This window comes from Rattus rattus, chromosome 9, assembly GCF_011064425.1.
Source record: "Rattus rattus isolate New Zealand chromosome 9, Rrattus_CSIRO_v1, whole genome shotgun sequence".
NCBI lineage: Eukaryota > Metazoa > Chordata > Mammalia > Rodentia > Muridae > Rattus > Rattus rattus.
This window is the reverse complement of record NC_046162.1, coordinates 66,936,560-66,964,298: the sequence shown is the minus strand read 5'-3', so window position 1 is coordinate 66,964,298 and position 27,739 is coordinate 66,936,560. Positions and strand designations below refer to the sequence as shown.

Here is a 27,739-nt window from a genome sequence, read left to right as displayed (position 1 = left end):
TTAGCTGGAGCTGGGCCATCTCCCTGCTATTTGTAGACAGTCTCTGAAACTGGAGCATACTATTAGAAAACAGGAAAAGACGAAGTTCCCTTTGAAACCAGCCCTTAAGGGGTATTCATCATTTAAGAAAACAGTAGGGTTTCCACCAGGTTTTTGTGTCATCCCCAGAGTGTTTGCCTTAACATGTTACATTTTTTATTTGGCTCCTTGTAGAAGTTGTTCAAGAGAAAAACCGAATAACTGAATCCTAGGATTTCATGGTTGCCGAGGACTAGATCTCCTGACCTGGGCCAGAGACTCAGGGATGCCCATACAGAGGGCAGAGGGCCTCCCCCAGATCAGTGTGGCCCCTCCTTCCATGTGGGCTGTCTTTGCTTGTTCTTAATGCCTTGTTGTTTCCCGTGTCAGACTGTTTCAGCAAATCCTTTCGTCTGCGTGTTTGGGATTATGACCTGTGGCAGTCTCTAGGGTGTGGTACAGTACGTGAATTCAGACTCACTCTTTTTCTGTAATGTGGTTATTTATTACATGTATTTTTGTCTTTCAGGAGTAAGAAGATTGCTATTGAATTACAACCATGGTGCAAAAATACCAGTCCCCCGTGCGGGTGTATAAACATCCCTTTGAGTTAATTATGGCTGTAAGTACTTCACATTTCAGTTTACTCTGGCTTCTTTTTAAGATTAAACTTGGATGATCTGCAAACTCGTTCGTTGTTATCATTGCCTCACGAGCTGCTCCGTTCTGTGATGGCGACTGTGACCTGCGTCCAGTCTGGCGGTTTTAAGCCACATGCCTGTGAAGCTGTATCTGTGTACGTTTGTGTTTGCAGCGTATCTGGGGTGACATGTGAGCCTGCATCATTCACCTCAGAGAAGGCAGAAGTGGGATCCTGACCACACATTTCCTAGGAATTTCGCTGGTTCTCTTTGTTCAAGTAGCTGCTAGACAGGGAGTGCTGCTCCTTCCTTAAACCGTTTGTTTGAGAGAGAGAGAGAGCTCTGTTCCTGAGGGAATTCATCTTAGCTGGTCTGGGAACTAAACACTGTGGGATGGAGTTTCCCCTGCATATTGATAAGTAGTTCTGTTTAGTAAGTTTTTCCAGCAAATAACGAATCCACGATTGTACAAATAGTGTGGCTGAAGTGTTTGTTTTCTATCTACCTGAATTGGGCTAAGAAGCATTTTACTGGATTAAAAACAAGCTAGTGCCTTGTGAGCCCCTGCCCAGCATCCCCGTATTTCTGTGTTGGTGTCACTCTGGTGGTATGAGGCCCACGTGGAAATGTGTGTCACACAGGAAGAGTACATCTGTCCTAAAAGTCACACACCCAGGGTACACCCGTGCTGCTGGCACCAAGCTCAGAACACGCATAGCCCAGTAGAGAGATGAACTCTGCTGCGTCTGGGGTCCTGTGCCCACTCCTGTCAGAATGAGGATCCCAGGCTGACCTGGAACTCATGATCTGCCTCAGGCGTCCGGTGCAGGGGTGGGGGGTGGGGTGTGTGTCTGTTACAGGTGTGCACGTTAAGCCTGGCTGCTGCCTGGTTCCTGCCCCCGGGTAACTTTACCTGTTTCTGTCCTTTGTGCAGAGAAGCTCAGGTTTGCCTGTTCTTGGAACTTCTCAACAGTATGCTCTGAGATTAGTTAGATCAGTAGTCTTGATAAGCAAAATAAAAACTTAAACCCTCTCAAGGGAACATTGCTTGCTTTTTTCCTGATTGAAGTGTTATTTATGTACAGTGAAAAGGCCTCTTGTAGCTGTTCGGTTTAATCAGTTACAACAATAGTTGTCCACACCTCTGTCAGGTAGGACATATGCATCCATTTGAACAGACAGCTTTGTTCAGCTCTGTCAAGTGTGAGGTCTGTTTGTTGTTATGGTTGGGGTCCTTGTATCTTAAAATAATTGTGTATTTCCCTTAAATATTTTATGTGAATGATTTGTGAGAAAAATGCTTTTCCGTTTGCGTGCTGGCTTGACTTTTGGTTGTATGGGGCAACCTACCCTCTCCCTCGTGCACCCCCACCCCAGCCAGCTGAAGTGGAGTTGTGTTAGAGGAACACACGTGTGGTGTGATAGGAATTGCCCCCGGGACAGGCTGGAGCCTGTGGTGTGGGGTGGCTCCTGGAAGCCGTTATCTGTACCTGGCCCAGCCCCTACGTAGTCCCCTCTGTCCTACTCCCCACTGGCTTTTAGCCTATCCCATCTCCCATGGGTCTGCTGAGCCAGCCATAGCCTGTGGTCCCAGGTTAGCTCAGTGGCATTCCTGGTTGCATCTGAGTTTTTGAGCAGCCAATTCTTGTCACATGGCCCACTTCACGTTCTAGAGAGAGACTGGACCTGTCCTCTTCTTCCTTAGACTGAGTCTCAGGGTGTCCCCTGGGGAGTCACCTGACCTTTCTTCAGTTTGCAAGGCTGCTGGAGTCAGGGAGGAGGTGTGTGTGGAAGCACAGGATGGGGCTGGCAGGTTCGGTTTGCCAAAACCGTTTTAAAAAGCACGATGTGGGCTGGCGAGTGGATCAGCTGGTGAAGGCACGTGCTGCCAAGCCTGTGATCTGAGTTTGTTCCTGAGACCCAGGAGGCAGAGAGAGAGAGAGAGAGAGAGAGAGAGAGAGAACCGACCTGTATTGTCAGTCCTCTGATCTGCATTTGCACTCTGGTGTGCTTACCCTCCGCATAAGAAATGGAAAAAAAAATCTTTTTTCCAAAAGCCTTGCAGTGAGTGTGGTCAGAGGCAGAGGCTAAGCCCTTCTAGCCCCGGATTCCATAAAATGCTGTCTGGGTTGCTTAGCCTTCAGACTTCTTGATGTCCTTTTCGGAATTAGGAAGTTTCCTTTGCAAATTTTATGCAAACTTTGCATAAATTCAAATTCTTAGCCACCCCTAGTTTTAAAAACCTTGTAGGCTGCTTTTCTGTTTGGCACTGGCTAACTTCCTCTTGGATTGTTAATTTTTTTCTTAGGTCTGAAAATAAAATATGGTTCCTTCCTCCTTCCAGAACTAGACCGGTCAGCTGCCCCAGCCCTGTACAGCACCACTCACCTTTTTCCTGACTGATTTTGAGGAGAAAGAGCCTCACTGTCCGCTCTGATTTCTTTATTCTTTATTCAGGCAAAGGGTAGCGTAGTATATGTGTTGTGTAACCAGTAGCCCTGAGAGCAACATTGTAGCTCGAAAGGGAAGGGGAAGGGGAAGAGAAAGGGGAGGGAAAAGGGGAGGGGCGGGGCACTATTCAGGTACTTGCCAGTCCCCAGTCCTGGGAGAAGGCTGTGAGTAAAGGGACTCCTCCAGCTTACCCCTGTGTTCCTGTGAAGCCAGGTCTTGTGACTGTGGATTACAAAAATTGTCAGCTGAGCATTGCCTAGTACAGACAGTGGGGTCACATTTTAATTGCATTTTGATTAAATAAATGAAAGTTACTTGTTGGCTTGGGCATCAACAACATTTTAAAAATGTTAAAGATTTCTTTAGCTCATTTGAATTAGAAAATGGCATTTAAGCAAACTTAGAGCTGAAAGGACGGTGTTGAGCAGGCATTTGTGACACTCTGCAGGGTTCTGGTGAGAGAGCCGTTAGCCTAGAAACGCCTGCAGGAGTGGAGAAGATGGCAGCTCCTTGCCCTACAGTGGGTGAGGGGAGTTGTTGGGACAGTGGTATTCTTGGATCCGTGGGGGTTTTTTTTGCCATCCATGCTTCTGATAACGTGCATTCTGACATAGTTTGTGAAGGTTCTGGTCCACAGTATTTCTACATCTTCAGGTATCAGCTCGACACATTTCCTAGATTTCCACTTTCCCTTCTGCTTGCTTTAGCTGCCTTGTCTACCCAAGGGTTTATGGCCTCCTGGGAGTACCCAGTGTGCTCCACAGATCAGGTTTCAGGGCCTGGCAAAGGTGGGTGTGCTGGGGTGGCACCGTTTCCTTTTGAAAAGTCTAGGACAAACACAGGCTTTAAAGCCCAGCAAGTGAGGCCATGCATGGGGCTGCCAGGGAGACTGACACTCAGACCATGGTCAGACCCTGGCTCAAAGACAAACAGCAGAGAGAATTTTAGGTATGTTAAAGACCCTCGGGGTTGGGGATTTAGCTCAGTGGTAGAGCACTTGCCTAGCAAGTGCACGGCCCTGGGTTCGGTCCCCAGCTAGATGTGGTGTGGGAGGGCAGAGAGGCCATGTTGTGAGAGCTGTGGTGTTTTTCTGTCAAGGACAGCTGTCCCTGTGGACAGGGGAGATGTGTGATGGAAGGGCTCTGATGGCGTTGCCCCACCCCCAGCACTCATAACTGTCCTGGCCTGCTCCTGGCCTGGCCTCCTGCTTTGGGGACCAGGCACACTGGGCACCCTCTCCCTCCTGTCCACATCCTGGTTTCTCTGTCTCTATGCTTGCCACAGAGCCTCCTCCTCGATGCTATAGTCGGACACCCTGAAGATTGTGCCTTTGTGTCATGCAGTCTGTCCCCTCAACCTCTCAGCCTGAGCCCTTGTCCTGTAAGCAATAGGGACCCAGTTCCTAGTTCATTTCCCCCTCAGACTTTGAGCCCCTCAGGGCACATGTGGACTGCCCTCCTCCTGTTGGTTCTGGAGGTGATTCCCTGCTACCTGCTGTCCCTACGGGCCCTTCCTGCCTGCTCCTGGCCCTTTAAAATCTTGTTTGTCGCCTGTGAGCCTGGTGCCTCCCTGCCCCTCATGTCTTTTTATACTCCTTTGCCTCACATGCTTGCCTTTCCATCTGTCTCTTCAGATCTTGTTCAGTGTGTCCTGCCCTGCTCCCTGGTGCCGCTGCAGGCGTCCTCATGTCTCTCTCCCTTCCCTGTTCTTTCCTTTCCCTTTCTCTGCTGGGGGTGGGGTGAGGGTGGGGGATGGACCCAGGGCCTCACACCTCCTGGGCACATGGCCACTGCTGAGTCTCAGCCGCACTTCCGACTTGTCTTTAGTACTTTGTCAGTGTTAGGTCTTTGGCTTATGACTGTGTTTGCTTCTCTTCTCAAAGGCCCTGTGTGGTCCTCAGCAGTGGTGTCTGTCGCCTTGTTTCCCTGGGTCCCGAAAGCACATGGGCCTATTCACCTGAACCCTTGCCTGGATTTGGTGGGGACCCTGCTCTCGGGGCTTTGTGTTTTCTTGGGTCCTTAGGTTATCTAGGGCTCCCTCGAGCCCCTCTGTGTGGATGAACCCAGTGCTTCTTCATCCTGGGAGGCGTGCAGAGCTGTTGGCACACACGGCGGAGCAGTGAGAACCAGCAGCCCTGCTCGCTGTGTGGCTGCTGGTTAGATGGCCCACCGCACATGTGCACAGTGCGCTGTTGCCTTCCTCCCTATTCTGTCCGAGGGCTTTTCCCATTTCCTGTTTAGTTCTCGACGCCTCTAACACAGCTGAAAGGAGGAAAAAAGATTTGCTCAGTGTAGATGCTAACTCCACCTGCGCCCACCCCCAGTGAGTAGCCAGTGATGGGCGCCATATCCTCCTCTGCCCTTTCCTGGTACCTCCAAGTGTCAGAGAAAAGCAAGTCCCTTTGTGCACACAGATGGCTCTGCCCTGAATCTTTTACATCAAATGGCGTTTATAGTTGAACTTTATTATTCCGGCCATTTGTGAACAAGAGGAAAGGGCACTACTGTTTCCCATGAGTCCCTCTGGCCTCCTTAGGGTGCTGGGCAGAATCCTGAGCTAGACTGCATCCTGAGGGGGTGGCTCCTCTCCCTGAGGATGGGAGGGTGGACTGCCTGCTGGAGCCACAGGTCTGCAGTGTTGACTCCAGCGTCGTCATGCAGCCTTTATGATTGTGTGTGCGTCAGAGTTTTGCCTGCATGTGTGTGTGTGCATGATATATGGCTCAGACGTCAGTCAGCAAGGCCATCAAATCTGCTCGAGATCTTGAGCTATAATCGGTTGTGAGCCACCAAGTGGGCGCTGGGAATTGAACCTGGGTCCTCTGCAAGAGCAACCAGTGCCTTAACCGCTGGACCATCCCTCTGGTTCCCTTTTATCTTCTTGAACTGTGTTTTCTTCCCCTCACCTTAGGTTTAATCCCTGGGTCTTTTTCTATTTCTGATCTGGTTCCCAGGTTTATGGTATTAGGCATGAATCGCAGTCCCTGCTGTTTGCTCTTGAGCCAGCCTGGTGTGGCGAGTTCCTTTCCCTGTGGGCACACAGTTTAGGCTGGCTGTAGACGCTTGGTCTGCCTCCGTCTCCAGAGTAGCTGAGATTATAGGGCAGTGCTCAGGTGGGGTGAATTTCTACTTTCACGAATAAGCACGTTGCTCCAGAGGAGAGTTCAGTGTTGGCGCGGCCTGGGGTGGTACAGTACGGTCCGTTCCCTCCGATGGTCACTAAGGGTGTGGTCGGTTATCTGGGTGGTGTGCTGTTCTCTCCGGGCTGTGAGGGTCGTGGTGTATGACCGTGTATGAGTGTGTGGTGGTGACCAAGGGTCCTAGACACACATGCTGTGTCCTGCTCTCTCTGACGAGGTTGTGTTGAACAGAAGCCAAGGTGACTGGGTTGGCCGACTTGCTGTCAAAAAGGCTGTTGTGTTTGCCATCCACGTTTCCACTGCAGTTGACGGTCATTCTTCCTTGCTGTCACTTACGATGCCTCCTTTTCAGAAACCTACAAAGACAGTGGTTTTACTGCTGACTTCAGTGGTTCTCAACTTGTGGGTCTCCATCCTTTTGGGAGGAATATCCTGCACATCAGATATTTACAGTATGACCCACAGCACTAACAAAATTACAGTTACTGAAAATGGTCGGGGTCAGCACAACATGAGGAAGTGTATTACAGGGTCGCAGCATCAGGAAGGTTGAGAACCACTGGCTTACTTGGCTCCTGCTTCAGTAAAGTGGTTTGCATTTGGATGTCTGCCTCTTGGTCCCTATTCTGAGCTCCCTTCCTTCTTGTTTGCATCCAGGCCTCTGATTTGTTAGTGAAACTAGGTCATTTGTCCTGTGTGTTCCCACTGCAACCTTTTGCTGATTCAGTTGTTCTCTTAGCCAGGAGGCAGAGAGGGCCCAGCCTGAGCAGTCATCTGACTGCCGCTCATCCTCCACAGGCCTGCAGGTGGAGGCTAACGCGAGGCGAACGCCCACCCTGCTCCCATTCTCTCCTGAGAGAGTGCAGATGCTGTGGATGTGAGCGCTAAGTGCTCAGTCTCATCAGGGTAAACTGGGCCGGCCGGCTGGCCTATTTATAGTTTCTTTTTAACCTGGTGACTTGGGTGGCATGCTTGTGCTGTGCACCATGGCTTTATTGGCCGGTTTCTGTGGAGTGTATGTAGGAAGCTCTTGGCAGAAGGCTGGTCCATGAGAAGTGGGGTGTGATCAGGTGTCCGCTTGGGCTCTGTCCTGTGCTCTCTCTGCGCTCCCAGTCACAGCCACCACCAAGACCAAGCCTCAAGCTGTCAAGCCAAAGAATCTCCCCGTGGGACCAGCGGGAGCACCCCCTCTTCCCCACCCCCACATCCTGTGGGCCCCCACTCTGTTCTCAGCTCTTCCATGGCTCCCAGTGGTGCTTGGGTGTCCAAGAGCCTGAGAATCAGACGGCCCCAGCCTTGTTGCAGGTCTGGGGATCCCCAAGGTTGCCCCTGTTGTCTTGCACCTCAGACTGTGCTTCCCCATCCTGGAGCTGCACCCTGTGGCTTCTCTACAACACAACACCTGCCCAGTGACTGGCGTGGGGTCAGCACAGTCACCTCCTGTGTCCTGCCTCCCTGTGCCCTGTGGCGGAGCAGAGGCAGGACCCCACCAACCTACAACTGGTGCTACCAACTGGGGCAAACCCAGCTGAAGCATACTCCCAGCTGTGACCCACAGAGACCCACAAAGGAACCCCAGATTACTCAAGGACTGTTTATCTACAGTGCTGCTGTCACAGGTCAGGCAAGACTGACCACCCTCTCCTCAGACCTGCCTTCTTCCAGACACCCCATCTGACTGAAGCAAACATACTGAGACCCACAGAGCACAGACTTGGGAGTTTCCAGCTCCCAGTCAAATGGCAACTGAACTCAGGGAAGTTACGTGATAGTAAAGAAATCATGATGTCTAGCTAGATTAACCTAATGTTGTTTCAAACCAGTGTTAATACCTTGACAGACTACAACCATGGAATAGTTAATTGGTTCTATAGTCCCTTGTCTTCCCAACCCCCACCCTCATCCCTCCTTACCCCTCTGGCTTAGTTGTGCTACCCCTCCGGCCTGTGTAGTGATTTATTTTGATACTTATACCCCACCCGAAATTTTCACTACAAATGACACAGTCACTCCTTCAAAAAGATAATAAAAGGGGGAGATGTGGGACTGTGAAAGGCAGCCTGGCCTGGTTGAGTTATGGCTTCAAACCCTGGAGACCCTGAGTTTCGCTTGATTCCCGGGCACCAGGCTCCTGTCACTAGCCACAGTCCCCATAGATTTGTGGCCGTCAGTCACATGAGGGCAGTGCCCCAAGCTCCTCCACAGGTAGAGGACAGGACCTATAGTCACGTGGGTTTATAATGAGGTACTTAGAGGCCTGGAGGCTTAACTACTAAACTCTCCTTCCCAGACACTCCCTGCAAAAGGTACTTAACCTCAGGCCCACCCTGAGAAGTGGGTACTGTTTTACACATCCTCTTTCCGCCATGACAGTAAATGTCTTAAAACCATGGACTGGGGCTGGAGAGATAGCTCAGTGGTTAAGAGCACTGACTGCTCTTCCAGAGGTCCTGAGTTCAAATCCCAGCAACCACATACATGGTGGCTCACAACCATCTGTAATGGGATCCGATGCCCTCTTCTGGTGTGTCTGAAGACAGTGACAGTGTACTTGTATATAATAAATAAATCTTTAAGAAAAACAAACAAACAAAACAAACCATGGACTGTGTCTCTTCCATCGGATCCGCCGTGGAGAAGGCCTTTGCCTACAGAGCCGCCATACCTGTTCCTCTTTGTCTTGAGTCTGTACAGGAATGAAAGCTGTGTATGTTTTCTAGTGGTGCTGGGTACCTGTAACATGTTGGGTGCTGCCCGTCACCTTTGGAAAGGACATGCTTGGAGGCTGGGGTGACAGTTTTTCTTTTTGTGTGTGTATAAGAAAAATGCTATGTAGTTCTTTCTTAAGTCCCAGCTACTGGGGAAGTTGATGCAGGAGGATCACTTGAGCCTAGAATTTGAGTGCAGTCTGGGCAACATAGTGAGAGCTCACTTGGAGGAAGGGAGAAAAGGAAAGAAGCCATCTGTCTGTCTGTCTGTCTGTCACAGGTATATGCCGCCCTGTTTTGCACCCAGTGGTTGGATGGTCCCTAAGGTCTGTCTTGCTCTTTATCCTGAATGGGTACTGCACGGGTCTGTCTTAGCATGGTTGGTCTGGGAAGGATGCTCGTGTCTCTGCATCACTTCTGCTTCTGGTAATGATGACTTTATCTTTTGTGTTTGGGATTGACCTACACTGAGGGACATCCTAGCCATTGGTCCTGAAGGGTGTGACAGGTGACAGCGGAGCATCTTTTGGTCGGGTGTTTGTGACTCATGCTTGGATCGTGTCCTGAGAGACTGATGTAGATCACAGTCCGTGAGTTGGCTTGAGCTTGTGTTCAGGCTGTGGCTGACCGTCACTGGGGCTGCCTGACTGTGTTTGCCCCACAGCACACCACTCCCGTCGGTTTCCTGCTGAACACAAGGTTCATTCTAAGTAACATTCTTCCCTCTGAGTGAGTAGTTATGGGATTTTCTTTAGTTTTTTGAGACAGGGTTTCTCTGTGTAGCCCTGGCTGACCTGGAACTACCTCTGAGCAGGCTGGCTCCCAACTCACAGAGAGTAATTTTTTTTTTTGTTTTTGTTTAACATGTCTAAGTCTGAGAAGTTCTTAACTGAGTCAGTTTTCTTGGTAGCTGTTATTCTGTGATGTTTGTTCGTCCTAATCAAGAAATGCATTTCTTTTCTTGTTGTGTTTCTTGCCTGTGCACATATTGGAAACCAAGGCCAGAGCTGAAAGTTCAGGTAACTAGATTTAGAAGCAAAACGATTTAGGATAATGGGATGCTTAGGGCTGCTCCCAGACACCAACTTGACCGACCGACTGACTGACCGACCAATCAACCGACCCCTGCATTAGTGGTTAACAGCACTGTTTACAATGCTGGTTCTTACCTTAGCGTGCTGACACTGCTAAGTCTGCATTTCTAGGAGCAGGCATACAGTCTGCGGTGTCACTCACCATCAGGTGCTGTGCTTCTGAAACCTGCTCAAGCTGGAAAGCTGCTGGGTTAGACCCTTCTCAGGGAGTTAAGAGAAAGCAAGAGAAATGTTCTGGTTGTAACATTTTAAACTGAAAATTTGAAAGGAGTAAGGAGTAAGGAACGGGTCCTTCAGCAGCTGTGCACTCAGGTCAGCTCTACTGGCTGCTTTCCTGTGGGGAGTGGGGCACACCCTGGGGGTATTGTCTCCATGCTCTGTGGGCTTCTCCAGAGTGCTGCTCTTTTGGGTAGCCACAAAGTTATGTTAAAAAATGGGTGCTTAACCTGTCTTAACTGTGTGGATGGCTTTATTTGCTAAGTTTCCAGTAGATCTGTACTATATGTTAAATATTTTCTTTTCTTTTTTTTTTTTTTTTTTTTCCGGAGCTGGGGACTGAACCCAGGGCCTTGCGCTTGCTAGGCAAGCGCTCTACCCCTGAGCTAAATCCCCAACCCCTATATGTTAAATATTTATGGTTGTAAAATATGCATATAATAAATTTAAGTGTATTTTAAGTGAGTAGCTTAAGAGTATTAAATACAGACATGTAATTAATTACAATACATCTGTCTTAACCACCATTCCAAACAACACTGTACCAGTAAATGCTGACACACGCCCTAGCCATTGTTCTAGTCTCTTCTGTTGTCAATGCTAGGATGGAACCCAGGGCCATGTGTGTGCTAGGCAAGTGCCCTTCCACTGAGCTACCCGGCTCCAAGTCTGTTTTCTGTCTTCTCTGAGGGCCACAAAGAGGTGGAAGCAAGTTTGATCTTTGGCCCTCCTTTATCTGACTTAGCCTAGTTCTCAAGGTTTATCTGTGCTGGATAAAAATGTCCTTCCTTTTTCTTTTTTCTTTGTTTTTGAAATAGGGTCTTAGAATGTAGCCCTAGCTGGCCTGAAAATTCTTTGTAGACCAGGCTAGTCTAAGACTCAGAGATATGACTGCCTCTTCCTTCCCAGTGTTGGGACGAAAGGTGTCACCACCACACTTGGAATCTGATTCATTTTCAAAGCTGGATAGTGTAGTCCAGTGTATGTGCACACATCTGTTCCTAATGGTCCGGTGTGTGTGCACACTTTAGCTCATTTATTTTGGTTCTTTTTTTTTTTTTTCGGAGCTGGGGACCGAACCCAGGGCCTTGCGCTTCCTAGGTAAGCGCTCTACCACTGAGCTAAATCCCCAGCCCCTTAGCTCATTTATTGATGAACACCTTGGTTGCTTCTACCTTTTGGCTTTGAATGCACACTGTAAACATTTTAAAAATGTTATTCTGTGTGTCTCTGACGTGTGTGCATGTGTGTGGAAGTGAGCAGACCCCTGTCTGGAGTTTATCACGCCTTCCATTGTGAGGCTCTTGGGATCATACCCGTGTTCAAATGCCTTTACCCCGAGTTACTGTGCCAACCCCTGCACTGTACTTTTGAATTTGTTAAGATTTATTTTTATTTTATATGGGTACGTCTTTTGCCTGTGTGTATGCCTGTTTACCGTATGTTTACCTGGTGCCTGCAGGGTTCAGAGAGTGTCAGATCCCTTGGAATGGAGAGATCTCCATATACCCTGTTGTGGGCCACCTTGTGGGTGCTGGGAACCAAATCTAGGTCCTCAGTAAGACAGCAAGTGCTCTTAACCACTGGGCCATGTCTCCAGCACCACACTGTACATTTTAAAAAACTTTTTGTTGTAAGATTAACCAATAATAAATGGTAGGGATTACACGCCTCCCAGGAGTGATTCGTCTTGAACTTGATGACTTGAGGACAAGGTCTGGCTCTAGCCTAGTCTGACCTCAAACTCATGCAGGGGTGGAGGCTTGTGCAGGCCAGCCTAGCTCTAGTGCATCCTTACACAGCCCCAGACGTCGGTGCAGCCATTCCAAGTACAGGTGTGGTGTAGAGCTCGTCTTTCCTTCTGTGGTGTTGGGGCTCAAACCCAGGGCCTTCCCACACAGCACTGTCTTCCCCATGTATCCTGCTGTGGAAGTGGAATGACGCAGAGTCCTCTGTTGTGAGAACTGGTGAGCCCTGCCGTTTTTGGGGGACGACTGTGGCAGAACAAGAGCTTCCTGCAGGTAGCCCTGTGGTTCTGTGCCAGCCTGGACTGCTCTTGGCTTCCGGTCTTCTGCTGAGTGTGACTTAAGCCTGAGTCCCTCAGGCTCTGCGCAGCTGCAGACCTGACAGCAGGGCACGATAGGAACTTTGCTGGGGCCTCTGCCAGCTCCCGGCACTGACCGCTGATCCACGAGGCTTTGACTCTAGCTCATGACACTAGATGATATTTCCCTAGCTCATTACATTCTTTTATGTGGGCAAACACACGGCATTTTAAAGCTGACAGCTGCGATTCCCTGGAACACCAAATGCTTTTCTGAAGGCCACGGATTATCTTACACCCAAAGTCTGTGAACCATTCTACCAAGTGGAGCTTGACTAGGAGGACTGTGCAGGGCGGCTGGATGCGCAGCTACGCGGTCCATTCCGCTTTCTTTATCTTAGTGTTTATATCTCCTCTTCTCGGGTCAGGATCTCTAACCCATGCTGGCCTCCAGCTCCCTGTGTGAGACAGTGACCTTGGACTCCCTACTCACCCTCCGGCCTCCACCTCTCAAGTACTAATATTGTAGGCGTGTGTCACACACTTGCTTTATACAGCTCAGGGGTTGAGTCCAGGGATTCCTAGGTCCTAGGATGCTCTGCCTAGAGAGAGCACTGCCGCAGCCCTGGTGCCCTCGAACCGCTGTAATTGAAGCTGGCCTTTCCTTGGATAACTGAAGAGCGCATCAGGACGCAGAGATGGCTTTCCCATGTGCCTGTGGCCAGGCACTGCCGGCAGCAGTGGTTCGCTTTATTTTTGTGAACAGCAGATAATGCTGTTTTAATAGTTGAGAGCAAACACAAAGAGTGGATTAACATGCTTCCGGTTAGAGCCAAGGACAGCACGAGCTGCCGCGGGATGAGGGTGGGAGGAGCAGTCTGCAGCCTGCTTAGCAGAGAGCCAGAGCTAGGGCCTGTCCCAAGGAACTGCCGGCCCCGTGGTTTACGTCTCGGAGAAGCTGTCCTCTGCTGGCTACCAGGTCCGGCAGAGTGTGCGTTTGTTACTAGAGCTTGCTCATGTGTGAGGAGCCCCTGCCCGCCAGTTTCCTTGCCTGCTTGTTTTTGATGCAGGGTCTGGCCATGTTGGCTGGCCTGGCTCATGCTCCAGGTTGATGTGTGGTCCTTCCACCTCAGTCCTGTGAGCGTCTGGGAGCACCAGTGCCAGCACACTGGGCCTCCTCTACTGTACCCACTTAATAACATTACAATAAAAGCAGCTGCTCAGTGCTTGGGATTGAAGGAATATTTTCTCTTTTAAGAGGGGGTTCTTTTGTTAGCTGGGAGTGAGTGTGGCAAGCACCTCGAATCTCAGCACCCAGCACTGGTGGGCTGTGAAGACAGAAAGTTTGAAGCCAGTCAGGGAACATGAAGAGATTGAGTCAGTCAGTCAGATTCTCTCAGGAATCCGTAACAACCAGACCCTTAATCTGGGTTTTGTTTGAAATCCAACTGGCGATGGGCTGTTGCAGGGGAGGGAGACGTCCTTGCATTGGTCTGTTCGTGTCCACACATGGTTTGTTGACTGAGGAGTGTTAGACAGCTGAGCTGTGTGTGTAGCACTTGGGTGCTGTGGTCCTCAGAGGTTGCTGGATATGGGGAGTTGTCCTCTCATAGCATAGCTTAGGTGGGCTTCGATCTTGTAATCCTCCTGCCTCAGTGCTGGGATCACAGGCATGAACCACCACGTGTGGCCCAAAAGTTTAGAACTTTGAAGAAACTTAGCAAATATTAACTGTGTAGCAGTGAGGCGAGGGAGGACCATGTGTCTCTGGGGGTGGGAAAGGATTCCGAGGCAGCCCAATGTGCCGCCTTCCGGAATCCGGTGGGTCTCTGGAGAGTCAACACATCGCTTACCCTGTGCTGGTTCTCAAGTGTGCAGGGGGCGGCAACGCTGTCTCCACAGGCTGTCTGATGAGCCCATCTGGCCTGGCCTGGAGACCAGCCTGGCTTGCTGTGTGGCTGGACATGCCTGCTGCCGAGCCAGCTGGTGCAAAGCAGAGAGCAAGGGGCAGGGGCAGGGACAGGAGCAGAGTGTACTGTAAACCAGAGCGGCCCCTGCTGTACACAGCCTGAGCTCTCCTCAGCCCCTTTGGTCAGTGGGCAGCTCGCAGTTACCCAGGGGCCAGTTTAGAGTCTCGCTTTAAGAGACCTTCCACCTTTCCCCAGGTCTCTCTCCCTTGGATCCTTCTGGTCTCACCTGCTCCCTGCCATGCCAGTCAGTACCCTTCATCCTCAGCATCCCTCCGTGGTGTTTCATGGCCCACCCAGGCCCTTTTAGGTGGCACAGCATATGTCTGTCAAGCGCTGCGCGTGAGTTTCAGGCTCTAATTTGCCCTCTCATATTGCCTCCCAGTTAGTCTTTGAATGACAGGCCGTGGAGGAGGGCCACCGAATGGACACATGATGACCAAGGGGGAGGGTGTGGAAGCAGAATTCAGGAACTCAGTGGGGGTCATAATGATGCCCACGGCTTGTCTTTGGACCCTATTGCGCAAGGTTGCCTATGTAGGCTGTTGTCTGAGAACAGCAGAATGCTTCCTGGGCTGTGGGACCCAGGCTGGTGTGAACACTTATTCAGGCTGTCTGACATCATTGTGTGGGGAGCGTTAGTACCATTAGCAGGGCCTGCTTCGGGGCAGCCTCCAGCAGGGACACACTCCAGAGAACACCTGGTCTGTGTATTGTGAATTTCTCTCGCCATACTCACCTTTGGGCTTACTTAACGGTGGGATGTGCTAGCTCCTTAGCCAAGCCTTGCCTGTCTTCATTTATAAAGGAGGTGCTTTGTTCTCAGTGCCTAGTGGCGTGAGATAGTGTGTCTTGTCCCTGTCTTCTGTCAGCTTCTCCTGATGGAGGGAGGTCAGGGTGCTAATGTTTACAGTCGGCTTCTTTTTTCACGGTTGGTGAGCTACAAATTAAAACAACAGCTTTGTGACACGGCCTTGTGTGTTTGCACCTTACATTTTTGGGACCTGGGAGGTGATTGCCATTTCATTTGATGAACGTGGGCTTTCATGTGCTCCATGTTCAGAGAGCCATGGAATGAAGTCCTTAGTCTGGCCAGGCCCAGGATTTAGGCCTGAAATCTCAGCTGCTTTGGAGGCTGAGACAGGGGGATTACAAATTCCAGGCCACCCTAGGAAACTTAAAGAGACCTGGCTTCAACATAAACATGCAAAGGTTGGGATACAGAGCCGTGGTGGCGGTGCCGTGCCTGCCCGACTACAGGAAGCCTGCCCAACATGCAGTGCATCAGGGGAGATCCCCAAGCACAGTCACCTGGCCCCTGGCAGTGTGCCCCTGACTGTCCTAGCCACTGCTTCCCTCCCAGGAGCTCAGCGTGCTGTCGTAGCATGCCGGGATCGCCCTGGGACAGGATCTGAAGTACTGGCCTTTCTTAGTCTTTCAGCGGTGCTTTGAGTTGAGAAAGATGATACCCTGTGAGCGATCACCTTCCCCAGGACACTGCGTGTGGGGGTGGGGGCTGTCACACTGTGTGTGTGTGTGTGTGTGTGTGTGTGTGTGTGTGTGTGTGTGTGAGAGAGATAGCTGACCATGTGCGTACAAGCAGCATTTTTTTTTAGATTTATTTATTTTACATATTTGAGTACACTGTAGCTGTCCTCAGACACACCAGAAGAGGGCATCGGATCCCATTACAGATGGTTGTGAGCCACCATGTGGTTGCTGGGAATTGAATTCAGGACCTTGGGAAGAGCAGTCAGTGCTCTTAACCACTGAGCCATCTCTCCAGCCCCCAAGTAGGCTTTATTTTTTTAGAGCAGTTTTATGTTCAAAGAAAATTGAGCCTCTGGGCCCTGGAGCTTTTGGGGCGCCTCCCTCCCTCCCGCCTTGTTTTTCCTGTGTGGTTGATTCTTGCTACTGAAGAGGTGACTTGTATTCTGCTCAGAGCTGCACTTTCCCAGGAGCTCCACTAATGGTGGTGCCTGTGGCCAGACGAACACAAGCCTGCTGCTGTGGAGCCTCTGCTGCAACCATCCTGGCTATTTCAGAATGAAGTAGAGACATTCCCCCCTCAACCTCGGTGCATGTTTGAAATGTTGTTCAAATAACTTAATAAGTGGTAAGCGGCCCACCTTAGGTTAACAAGGGTGCAGCCCCCACACACCCCCTAGCAGAGCTTCTTGTAATAGCATTGGGGTTGATAACTCAGATAAGCCAACTGGAAATGGCCGGAATGGTTAGCCTCAGGACATGCACAGGTACAAGGTGTGGCGTCTTCAGGCCGGGGTCTGGATGTCAGTCTTGAACTGCAGAAACGGCAGGCCTGGTTTAAAACAGAAGGTGCGGTTGACCAAGCCTGCTTGCTTATACTTTGAATTGATTTGAAGACTCAGCAGCTCGCTTCAGCCTGTTACTGTTATGAACATTTCTTGGTGGTAATGCTCGGGAATTCTTTTTTGCAAGATAAAAATGTGTCTCTGTGTGATTACCTACATGAATGAATGCACACACTGTGCTTAAGCCGTGTGCCAGCGGAAGCCTGGAGTGTCAGACCCCTGAAACGGAAGCCACAGATGGATGTGAGCTGCCGAGGTGCTGCGGGGAACAGAGCCTGGCCGGCTCTCTGCAAGAGCCACCAGTGCTTTCCAGTGCTTTCCATCATGGAGTCGTCCATCTCTCAAGCACCCTTAAGTGTTTCTGGATGTGAGGGTGGCGGGCTCAACATGTGTCACCCCATTGCTAGCAAGGGTCGATCCATCAGATCTCTCCGGCAGCCTGGGTGCCCCTCCTCCCTCACTGCTCCGTGTTGAAGAGGATGATTTTCCCAGGGTAGAGGACTGACCCGTCTTCAGTCAAGGGCACACGAGAAGCCCTGCTTCCCCGCCAGAGCCTCCTGACAAGCTCTCAAGAAGAGAAGTATTTCAAGTAAACACTCTAGATGACCTTGTGAACTCAAGACTTTATCTGTTAATTGGGTCTCACTAGGTTCAGTTAGAAGCCGCAGAGGCAGTATGGACTAGACTTCCCCACACAGCCTCAGAGCAGACATAAGTGCTGTCTGTCACCCAGGACTCAGATGGGGCACACGGCCAGTCTTGGTTGCGTTGAGAATCTGCCTTTAAGAAAAAAAAGAAAAAGCCAAGCATAGTGGCTTTGTCATTTCAGCACTTGGGAAGCAAAGGCAGGAAGAGTGCTGAAAATTTGAGGCCAGCCTGGGCTACAGAGTGAGACCCTGTCTTAGAACCGATTGTCAGTTTGTAAGTTGACCATGTGCACGCAAATAGGCTTTATTTTTAAGAGCAGTTTTATGTTCAAAGAAAATTGAACCGCAGCCTGGGCATCGTGGTGCCTCCCTCCTGCCTTTAGTTTTCCCCACTCGTGTCCTGTGTGAGAGTTCTGGTGACTTATAATCTGCTCCGGTCACTGATGTATGTGCCCGTGGGCAGGTGTAACCGGGTGCAGAGTTGCTGATTTACTTTTCCCCTCCACAATCCTTTGCTTTTGCTTCTGTTGGAGATCCCATTGCTGTGTAGACCTGGATGGGCTACCCCGGTGCTGTGTAGAGTGAAGAGGGGGCTGCTACCTACACAGACCCCACACGCCACCACGGGTCAGTGTGCTCCTTCTCCGTACAACGCTGGTGGGTTTTAGAAGGCATCCCCCTTCCTTTCCTGTGATCAGCATCATGTGGGAGCGAAGGAGCAGGCCCGTGGCAGATTCTGACATGCGGATGCAGAATGTCCTGGGCTGCAGTGTCCAGCCCCTTCCCTTGAGTGCTGTGTGCACGCTCAGACAAGAGCTGGTTGTGCATGGGATGACAACTGAGTGGATGTTGGGGAGGCATGCGGAGGGTGCCCTAGTCAGAGGGGGTGTGGAGACCTGTGGTGTCCATCAGGTCTGTTGCTGGGTTCATGCTTAGACCATCCATGTCTCCGCACATGGAGTCTCTAAGATTTCACGTATCCGAAGCTAGCCTTGAACATGTGTATAGCTGAGGACCACTTCGAATTTCTGATCCTCCTGCCTCCACCGCTTGACTGCTAGGTTCATAGCTTGTGCCACCACACCTGGTTTATGTGGTGTTAGCCGAAGCCAGAGCTTCACAGTGAGAGGCAACACTCATATTTTTTTAGGATTTATTTTATGTATATGTGTATACACTGTAGCTGTCCTCAGACACATCAGAAGAAGGCCTAGGATCTCATCACAGATGGTTGTGAGCCACCATGTGGTTGCTGGGAATTGAACTCAGGACCTTGGAAGAGCGTCAGTGCTCTTAACCACTGAGCCACCTCTCCAGCCTGGACACTCAAATTTTAATGGAAGCTCTGAGCAGAAAGCTGAATGCTGGGCACTAGGAAGCCCTGCTGTGTGTGTTCTTAGCTGACCATGTGTGGCCTGTGGGATAGGACTTTTCTATCCTCTAGGATAGAAAGCATAGGACTTTGTGGACAAAATCACCCGGCAGGCACATTTGTCAGCACCATGGACTTTGGGGTTTCTCTAAGGTGAAGTTCATATTTAAACTTCAAATATGTTTGGTTTTAGAGGAAATAGTTTGGGATAATGGCTTGGTATCTATAAGGTTTTACATGCGTCTTTTCTAGCCTAGGACTGACAATGGAGAGAGGGGACACTGTAGTCACCTGACTGACAGTGGAGAGAGGGGACACTGTAGTCACCTGACTGACAGAGTTGCAAAGCCAGCAGTGCTGAGTTTGGGAATGGCCTCTGATTGGGCCCCGTTGTTAGATGTACCTACCTACTTCGGCTATGTTTCAAAGGGGCTCAGGTTTTCAGACTTTTAGTTTCTTTAAATATCTTATTAAGTATTAACACAAAGTTGAGCACAGGCTCAGTCGAGGACCAAGAGTTGAGGCAAGCTTGGGCTGAACGGTGAGTAAGACTCCATCTCACACAACTGAGTGTACTGGGGTAGCCTGGGACTGGGCACTGCCTAGGAGAAGGGTCCCTTCCTCCTCCTCCCATCCATCCATCTTCCTTTCTTTCTCTGTCTCTCCTCTCCTCTCCTCTCTCCCTCTCCTCTCTCTCCTCTCCTCTCCTCTCCTCTCCTCTCCCTCTCCTCTCCCCTCCTCCTCCTCTCCTCCTCTCTCTCTCTCTCTCTCTCTTCTTTCTTTCTTTCTTTCTTTCTTTCTTTCTTTCTTTCTTTCTGTTTTTGGTCTTTTCCCCCTAGACAGGATCTTACTGTGTAGTCCTGGCTGGCCCAGAACCCCTATGCAGACTGAACAGACTGGCCTTGAACTCACAGAGGTCCTCTTGCCTTTGTCTCCCAAGTACTGGGATTAAAAGTGTGCCACCAGGGGTTGGGGATTTAGCTCAGTGGTAGAGCCCTTGCCTAGCAAATGCAAGGCCCTGGGTTCGGTCCCCAGCTCCGAAAAAAAGAAAAAGAAAAAAAAAAAGTGTGCCACCTTTAATCTGTTCCACCTTTAATCTGTGCCAAAGGTAGGTTTTCCTAGTGGCCTTCTGTCAGGAACACACAAGCCCACAGAAGAATGAACTGTGATCTAAAGCAGTTTCCTGGGAGCTGTCAATATCAATATCAATATCAATATCCATAGGTCTTCACCCTGCCCCATGGTACAAGGGATCAGACGTAGGCCTTGTTCTTAAAGGCAAGTGCTCCACCACTGAGCTACCCTGCAGCCTATGCTTTTGAGTTGCAGCAATACACCAGGGTCCCTGAAGATCTGTGGTCCTTCCCAGGAAACTGTTTGGTGCAGAAGTATGAACGCCTTCTCTGGAGTTGACCTGGGCCATCTTATGTTTTTTCTCCTGGTGACCCTCGCTAGCTGTTCTCTGCAGGCCTCTCCACAGATATTTCCACAGGGCTTTTCCTCAGTAAAGGCTTTACAGCCTTGCCCCAAGTGTGTGCTGTAGCCTAGAGAAGAACCTGTCAGGTCATTGTTAAATAGGTCACTGGCTCATCCAAGTACCTAGTGCTCCTGAGTCTTCTGTGACATCCTCCAGAGTCCTTGGCGTAGGGCCTGTGTGTCACAGCTGTGTGTGTGTGTGTGTGTGTGTGTGTGTGTGTGTGTGTGTGTGTACACACGTGCAGGGGGTCAGGGAGTTGGTTCTCTCCTGGTACCTTATGGAATTTGGGGATCAAACTCTGGACATCAGGCCTGCACACTAGTGCCTTTACCTCTCGCCATTTTAAATCAGAGAGTCTTGGATTGAGATTACTTTCTTGTTGCTCTTTTACTAGCTGAGCACTCCAGTGCACCACCATTGATGCCTTCTATGATGTCATGAGGCTGGCAGCCATCACAGTGCAGCCCACCGATGGCGCGGTACCCAGCATCTGAGGGGCAGTGTTGACAATCTCATCAAAGTGATGTTTCCAGTGTTTCATGCTCTGCTCCCTTCTGTCTCTCAGCTCCTTGAGGGCTTCGATGACCTACCAGGGCAGGGGCAGAGGGCACCGCCTCAGGCTGGGCCTGTCTGGTCTGGATGGTCAGTTTCACTGTAACCACGAGTCCTTTCCAGTCACCAGAGGCGTTGCAGTGTCATCACCACCTTCTTTTTGGAGACAGACCCAGGGGACCGATCTTGGGGCTAAGGCGGATGTGGCCCTGCCTCCAGTGCACCTCAAGTGCATGGCTTTGATCTTGGGGTCAGCCTTGTGCGGCATGGTGGAGGTGGCAGGTGTCAGATGAACCTGGATTCTGGAAGACCGGAGAAGTTGCACCATTGCCTCCTCTTTTTCGGACCCTGGTTTGTTTTCTGAGGCAAGGTTGGCCTTGAGTAGTGGGAGGGCAGCTGAGCACAGCACCCTGCCTCTGGGTTGCCTCTGGGTTGTTACTTCCACAGGGAGTGAGTCATGGCGCCAGGACACAAGGACTTGGTCAGCCTGCTCTTCCGAATGTGTTGAAGGATTGTTTCTTGCTGTGGTAGTGAGGGATTATGGTTTAGTTTATGTATTTCACTGACTTTCCCAGGATAAACCTATGCCCAATAATTGCTTTTTGGGTCATATCTAGTGTTCCTTGCTTTGTTAGCAGAATTGTTTGTGAACACAGTTCAGTTTGGAAGGGGGTTTGTTCTTTAAACTGAATTTCTTTTAACTAAGTTTTCCTGGCATGGTGCAGTACTCAGCTCATTAATTCAAAGTCAGTCCGCCTTCACTAATGCGGTTCTCTTCAGCACAGTGCTTGCCTTTAATGTGTCAGCAGCACATCCAGAAGATGGCTAAGAGCTGAAAGCTCTGTTGCCACCCCCTAAACTGCAGGCTCAGAACCCAGCGAAGGGGAGGAGTGGGTGTGGACTCGGTGGGAGGAAGAGCTATCCAGGAGGAGCTTCCTTCTGGGGGAGGCAAGTTAATTAGGACCTGTGTTGTTTTTATTCTTCAGACAACTACTGCTTTAAACACAGTGCAAACGATCACAATAGCTTTCTCTTTCCCGAGCCAGCCCCCTTAGAAGGGAGCCTCAGAGGGCATCTCTTCCTTGAAGAACTGATTCATGCTGGCTGTGCTTTGTTCAGCCCCCTTGACTCATTGGTGAATGCTGGGCGCGCTTAGGAAGCCGGGTATGCTACAGACTAGGACGGCTTTGTGGGGTTGCTGCTGCCCCTCTGGATCTCCTGTGCAGAGCGAGCTGATGTGGCCCTTGGGCTTTGAAACCAGGAGGCTTCCTGCTGCCTAGACTTCATGTGCTTGGGCTCCGTGCCACCTCCAGCCTCTGAACTGGAGCTGGAGGAAGGCCTGCGAGAGGTACCACCCAGTAGTCCTGCACTGGGGTGGAGCTCTGACAAACACCGTGTGGGCCTTCACGTGCAAGCTATAGCATTGTCACACTTAGCCAGCCGCATGAAAGAAAAACAGAACATCCTGTGCTAGTGTCCTTCCTCCCTCCCTCCCTCCCTCCCTCCCTCCCTCCCTCCTTCCTTCCTTCCTTCGCAAAAGAAAAAAGACAGCCCCAGGGCTTGAGCCCATAGCTGTGTCCACATGACTGACTGCATAGCTACTGAGCGATACCCTAGCCCTGGCTTCTGGTTTTGTTTTTTGTTTTTGTTTTGTTTTGTTTTTTTTAATTTGAGATCCTTGTCAACAGAACCTAGGGCATCTATGAAGGTGCTTCCCTCCAAGACTTAGCCCCAACCAGTCCCTTCAACTGTTTTACTTTTTGTTTTGAGTTAGGGTCTCACTAAGTTGTCCAGGCTGCTCTTGGACTTGTGATCTCCTGCTTCTGCCCCAGAGTTCCTGGCATTACATCCTAGGCAGGCTCTTGGCTTCTAATTCCTATCAATATGTGAGTGTTCTGGCTAGCTGTAATACAGCCAGGGCTACACAGAGGAAGCCCTGTATGGAAAAAGCGGAAGAGGAGGAAGAAGAGAAAGAGAAAGCAGAGGAAGAGGAGGAGGAGGAGGAGGAGGAGGTGGAGGAGGAGGGGGGGAGGAAGAGGAGGGGGAGGAGGAGGAGGAGGAGGGGGAAGTGGAGGAGGAGGAAGAAGAGGAGGTTTTCCTCATAAAAACTCTTCCTTTTCCTTTGAATATTGCTAGAGAGGAACAGTAAACACCAGGGCAATTTTCCACACTTCTGTGGCAGGAACATTTGAGGACAAGCTATGTCTATGTTGTGACACTTTAACTACTAAAGGCTGGGTTTTCTGAGAGGCCATTCTCCTGAATTACTGAGATTGCATCCCAGCCAGGCCTTTGAAGTACAGCAGTGATGCTGTTGCTAACGTGGGCTGCTGCCTCAGTGTCCCTGGGCTTCAGGCGCGGCTGTCCGTCCTCGTTCCAGGATAAGGTGGAAGCCCACTTTGCCCCACACCCCTGCAGACTACAGCCTTTTCCAGACATGTCTGTTTCTGTTGACTGTTAAGACTCTGACACTTTGTTTCACTTTATGTGTCTTGGTGCTTTGCCTGCAAATATGTCTGTGTACTGCATGTGTGCAGCGTCTGCAAAGGTCAGGAGGTATAGGAACTGGAGTTACAGACAGTTGTGAGCTGCCAGTGGGTACCAAACCTAGGTCCTCTGCAAGAGAGCTGGTGCTCTTAACCACTGAGCCCTCCAGCCTTTTATTATTTATTTATTGGTGGTGGGATGGGGTAGTTTTGGTTTTGCAAGACAGGTTTTCTATGTGTAGCTAGCTCTCTGGCTATCCTAACTCACTCTGTAGACAAGGCTGGCCTCAAACTCACAGAGATCCCCCTGCCCCTGAGCCCTGCCCCTGCCCCTGCCCCTGCCCCTGCCCCTGCCCCTGCCCCTGCCCCTGCCCCTGCCCCACCCCTGCCTAGTGCTGGGATCAAAAGCATGCACCATCACTACCCAGCCCTGGGGTTTTTTTTTTCCTTTTTTTTTAAAAAAAAATAATTTTAACTTTAGAATTATATAGGATTAGGATCTCCCTGAGAATCTTCTCATGAGTAGTGGCAGAGTAGTCTGTATACCTCTCTGGTGCCCTGCTCTCCAGTGGACAGAGCTAGGGGAGAGAACAGGTTTTCCATGAGACCAGCTTGTCTTGGTCTTCAGGGGCTGTGTAACAGCTTGCTAGGCACAGGCTGGGGCTGCTGCCGAACACGAGGCACTGGTGTCTGTGAGCTCCAGAGCTTTCACAGCAGCCTCTGCAGGCTCCTTCCTTCCCCTTCCCCCTTTGGAAGTTAGTCCCCTGTGCTGATGGTACAGGACTCGTTGGCCATGGTGACTGAGAAACAAAGGCTGGATTCATTGGTTTGCTTAGGAAACCTTTTCCATAATATAAAAAAAAAATGTTTATTAACAAAGACCGTATTTCAGGCATTGAGGTTCTTTTTTTTTTTTTTTTTTCTTTTTTTTCGGAGCTGGGGACCGAACCCAGGGCCTTGCGGTTGCTAGGCAAGCGCTCTACCACTGAGCTAAATCCCCAACCCGGCATTGAGGTTCTTATTTTCCTGCGAGCAAATGGAGAAGTGGGATTTGGTCCTGCCCTGCGGTTGGTACTGCTGGATGGACAGACAGGAAGGGGCCTGGAGAGAGGAAGGAGCTCGAAAGCACTCTCTCTGCACGAGGAAGAGGGCGACTCTGTACCCTTTAGCCTCTGCTGAGTCTGGGTGCCCAGGTGCCCAGGCTGGTTCCCTTGAGGTACAAGGGAGGGGCTCTGCCATGTGAGAGACTGCACGGATGGTGACTTCCTGGGGAGTAAAAAGGTTTCAGTTACAGGCCCTGCTGTGTAGGTGGGACTACACAGCTTCCAGAAGGGAATAGGAAGGCCGGGGGTGGTGGCACACACCTTTATTCCAATCCTTGGGAGCCAGAGGCAGATCTGCAGAGGCTGGGTCTCTGAGTTTGGCCATGTAGAGAGACCCTGTCTCATCTTCCCCCCTCCCCATGTAATGGTGACTTCTGATTCCCCTGTCCCGATGTAATGATAACTTCTGAAAGTGACTCCTTAGGCAGTGGCAAAGAGCCTCCCTCCCTCTGCCATTTCTAGGTGGATGCCTAGTTGCTCTTTCTTGAGAGCTACAGTCTGGAGCCCTCGTGTCCTTGTTTTTTGGTATGTCTGTGACAGGTGTGGGCTGGCTCCCAGCTCCTTCCTACTGAGTGCTTTCAGTGTGTGACACTTATTCCCGGGAAGACTTGGTCAGTCATGGCCTCCTGAGGCTCATCCATGGAGGAATCTGGCAGGTAAAGAAATGTTCCAATCACTGGCTGTGCATGGAGAGACACCTACTGTATGACGTGGGACATCCTGGCAGTCACAGAGTTTGGGATATATTTCAGTGGGGTAGAGGAACAGTCCTGTGTGCAGCTAACCCTGTCCGCACCATCAGTGCCCCGTGCGGGCTGCCTTCCTGCCAAATGTCCTCCCATGCTCCGCTTCCTTCTCTCCCCAAGAGGAGGGCAGGGCTGCCGGCCTACGGAGGGCCTTGCCAGAAGATAAGGAGCCAGTTCTTCCTGCTGCACTGCCAGCTTCCTCCATCGTCTGAACCTCGGGGTATAGCTGCAGTTTCCTGTCCCCATTGCTGACTGTAAGCAGATCTCTAGACCCGAACCCCAGTGAGAACCCAAGACCTGTCCTCTGTGCCCGCACACTCCTGCCGGCCAGGCTCTCTGGGGCTCCCTCGCTGTGCAGCACCTCTGCATTCTGGATCCTCTGCAGCGTGGTGGGCATTCCCTGCCTGCTCTTTGTGCTGTAGCTGCCTCCTGTGGTGCCTCCTAACTGTACTTCAGATGTATATGACCTGCAGTGTCTCAAAGAGCAAATGTGATGATCTTGGAGGGCAGGGGCTGAATGGGGTCCTAGCTACATCCCAGATGGAGTGGCCCTGCCATACTCCTGGCTGAGGTTGCCCACAGTCAGATGGGCATGCCTCGCAGGCGGGTGAGCGGCAACAGCCTTCTCCACCCTAGGCTGTGCTTGCTGCCATGGTGGCTCTGGGGCTGCGCCCGTTTGCAGGACTGTGTAGACAGCTGCTGGCACACATCTCCTCTTACATCCCCTTTGGTTGCAGTTAAGATGGGACATCACCCCAGTTTAGTTAAACTCTGCAGAGGGGCGGCACCTGCCAGTCTTGTGTGGTGTTGCCTGCAGTGCCTTCTTCAGTGAGGGGGCACTCGGCAGAACAGGTGCGGGGCTTCCTGGGCCTGGACAGAGGCCTTAGGCGTGAGCGGGTCCCAGGATGGAGGCCTTAGGTAGGCGTGAGCGGGTCCCTGCAGGGTTCACAGTTCTCCTCTCAGTGGCTGCAGCGTCAGCTAAGTCTGATGCATTACATCACAAGCTTTTCCTTCCCTTCATTTTTGTTTTTGAGATCACTCTTGATTCATACTATATTAATAGAATTGAAAATAATACTCTAGGGTTGGGGATTTAGCTCAGTGGTAGAGCGCTTGCCTAGGAAGCGCAAGGCCCTGGGTTCGATCCCCAGCTCCAAAAAAAAAAAAGAACCAAAAAAAAAAAAAAAAAAAATAATACTCTAGTAGGCCTCCATGAGCTCCTCAAAGCCACTCCCACAGTGGTGACACATTGTAGCAATCTGTCCATCATCAGTGGTAGCCGCTCCAGCATGGGACACGAAACCCCATCTCAAAGCAAACCAAACCAAAAGGAAAGGTGGATTCTAGCGGGTGTGGCTGTTTGGGCTGTGGGCACTGCACTCGCAAAGGTTTTCATCCGTGTACGCTCTGAAGGATGTGGAGTTCATGCTGTGAGCTTGCACATAGACTTCATGTTCAGAGTTCAGGTTTGAGAAACCTGTCTGCTCCTCAGATTAGTTGAATCTGTTCACAATCCTGCCAGCAGGATGCGAAGTGTTTTTCTTTCCACATCCTCCCCAGCGTTCAGTGTTGTTTGTTTCTGCCATTTTGATGGTGCACAGTGTGCCCGTGTGGCTCTCCCTGTGTCGCCCAGTGGCTGCTTTCTCTGCTGCCCATTTCTATAGGAGCTGTTTGCTGTGTCTAAGTTCCTTGGGAAATTGTTCCTGTTTCCCCCTTTTATGAGATGGCGGTCCCAATTTTTAGCACACTGTGGACTTGAACTCATGATCCTTCTGCCTCCAGCTTCAGGTGTCGGAGTTGTGGACATGGACCACCAGGCCTAGCGTTCCTTCCTGCTCTGAGTGGTATTGAGAGGGTTTTGCTTTGTTTTAGATCATGGTAAATATTTAACAAAAAATATCGTCCTATTTTTTCCTTCCATTTAATTCTTTTATTTTATTTTATTTTATTTTTTTTAAATTTTTTTATTTATATGAACACACTATAGCTGTCTTCAGACATACCAGAAGAGGGAATCAGATCCCATTACAGATGGCTGTGAGCCACCATGTGGCCGCTGGGAATTGAACTCAGGACCTCTGGAAGAGCAGACAGTGCTCTTAACCGCTGAGCCATGTCTCCAGCCCCTAATTCTTTTATTTTAAAGGTTCATTTATTTTATATATATAGTACACTGTAGCAGTCTTCGACACACCTGAAGAGGGCATCAGATCTCATTACAGATGGTTGTGAGCCACCATGTGGTTGCTGGGATTTGAACTCAGGACCTGTGGAAGAGCAGTCAGTGCTCCTAACCACTGAGCCATCTCCCCAGTCCCCCATTTAATTCTTTCAACATTTGTCGAAATGATTTAGGTAGAACCCAAGATGCAGCTCAGTTGAATGGGTTCTTAGCGTGGGGAGAGGAGAGGGGTGATGGGCTGGTCCATGGAGAGGAGATGCCCACTGGTCTGTCTCCAGGTCTGAGTAGCCGGCCTCTGGTATGATGCCAGCCTGAGGGAACCCTTCCTGTTGGTTGTCTGCCATCTTGGTTCTTTTGCCTTGCCTATAGAATTGAAGGTCATCTTTCATTTAGCTACAAGGAAAGCCTGCTGGGGTGTGGCACTGTGTTGGACGAGCATTGGGAGGGGGATAATGGGGAGAGGGGCAGAATTGCCGTCCTCATCAGATCAGGGTTCCAGTCCTTGAACCTGGCTCGTCCCCTCCTGTAGGATCAGCTGTACTGCGGTCTAAGGTGCAGCAGCG

The 27,739-nt window shown here is 50.5% G+C and overlaps 1 protein-coding gene across 1 annotated transcript in view; it reads left to right on the top strand.

Annotated features, from left to right (window-relative positions):
• Sec14l1 (SEC14 like lipid binding 1) overlaps positions 1-27,739 on the top strand; it is a 47,126-nt gene that overhangs the window by 1,579 nt on the left and 17,808 nt on the right. The window contains exon 2 of the mRNA XM_032912111.1: positions 548-640. Within this exon, the coding sequence (XP_032768002.1) occupies positions 578-640 (63 nt within the window). The 5' untranslated portion in view covers positions 548-577. The remainder of the gene's footprint in view (positions 1-547; positions 641-27,739) is intronic.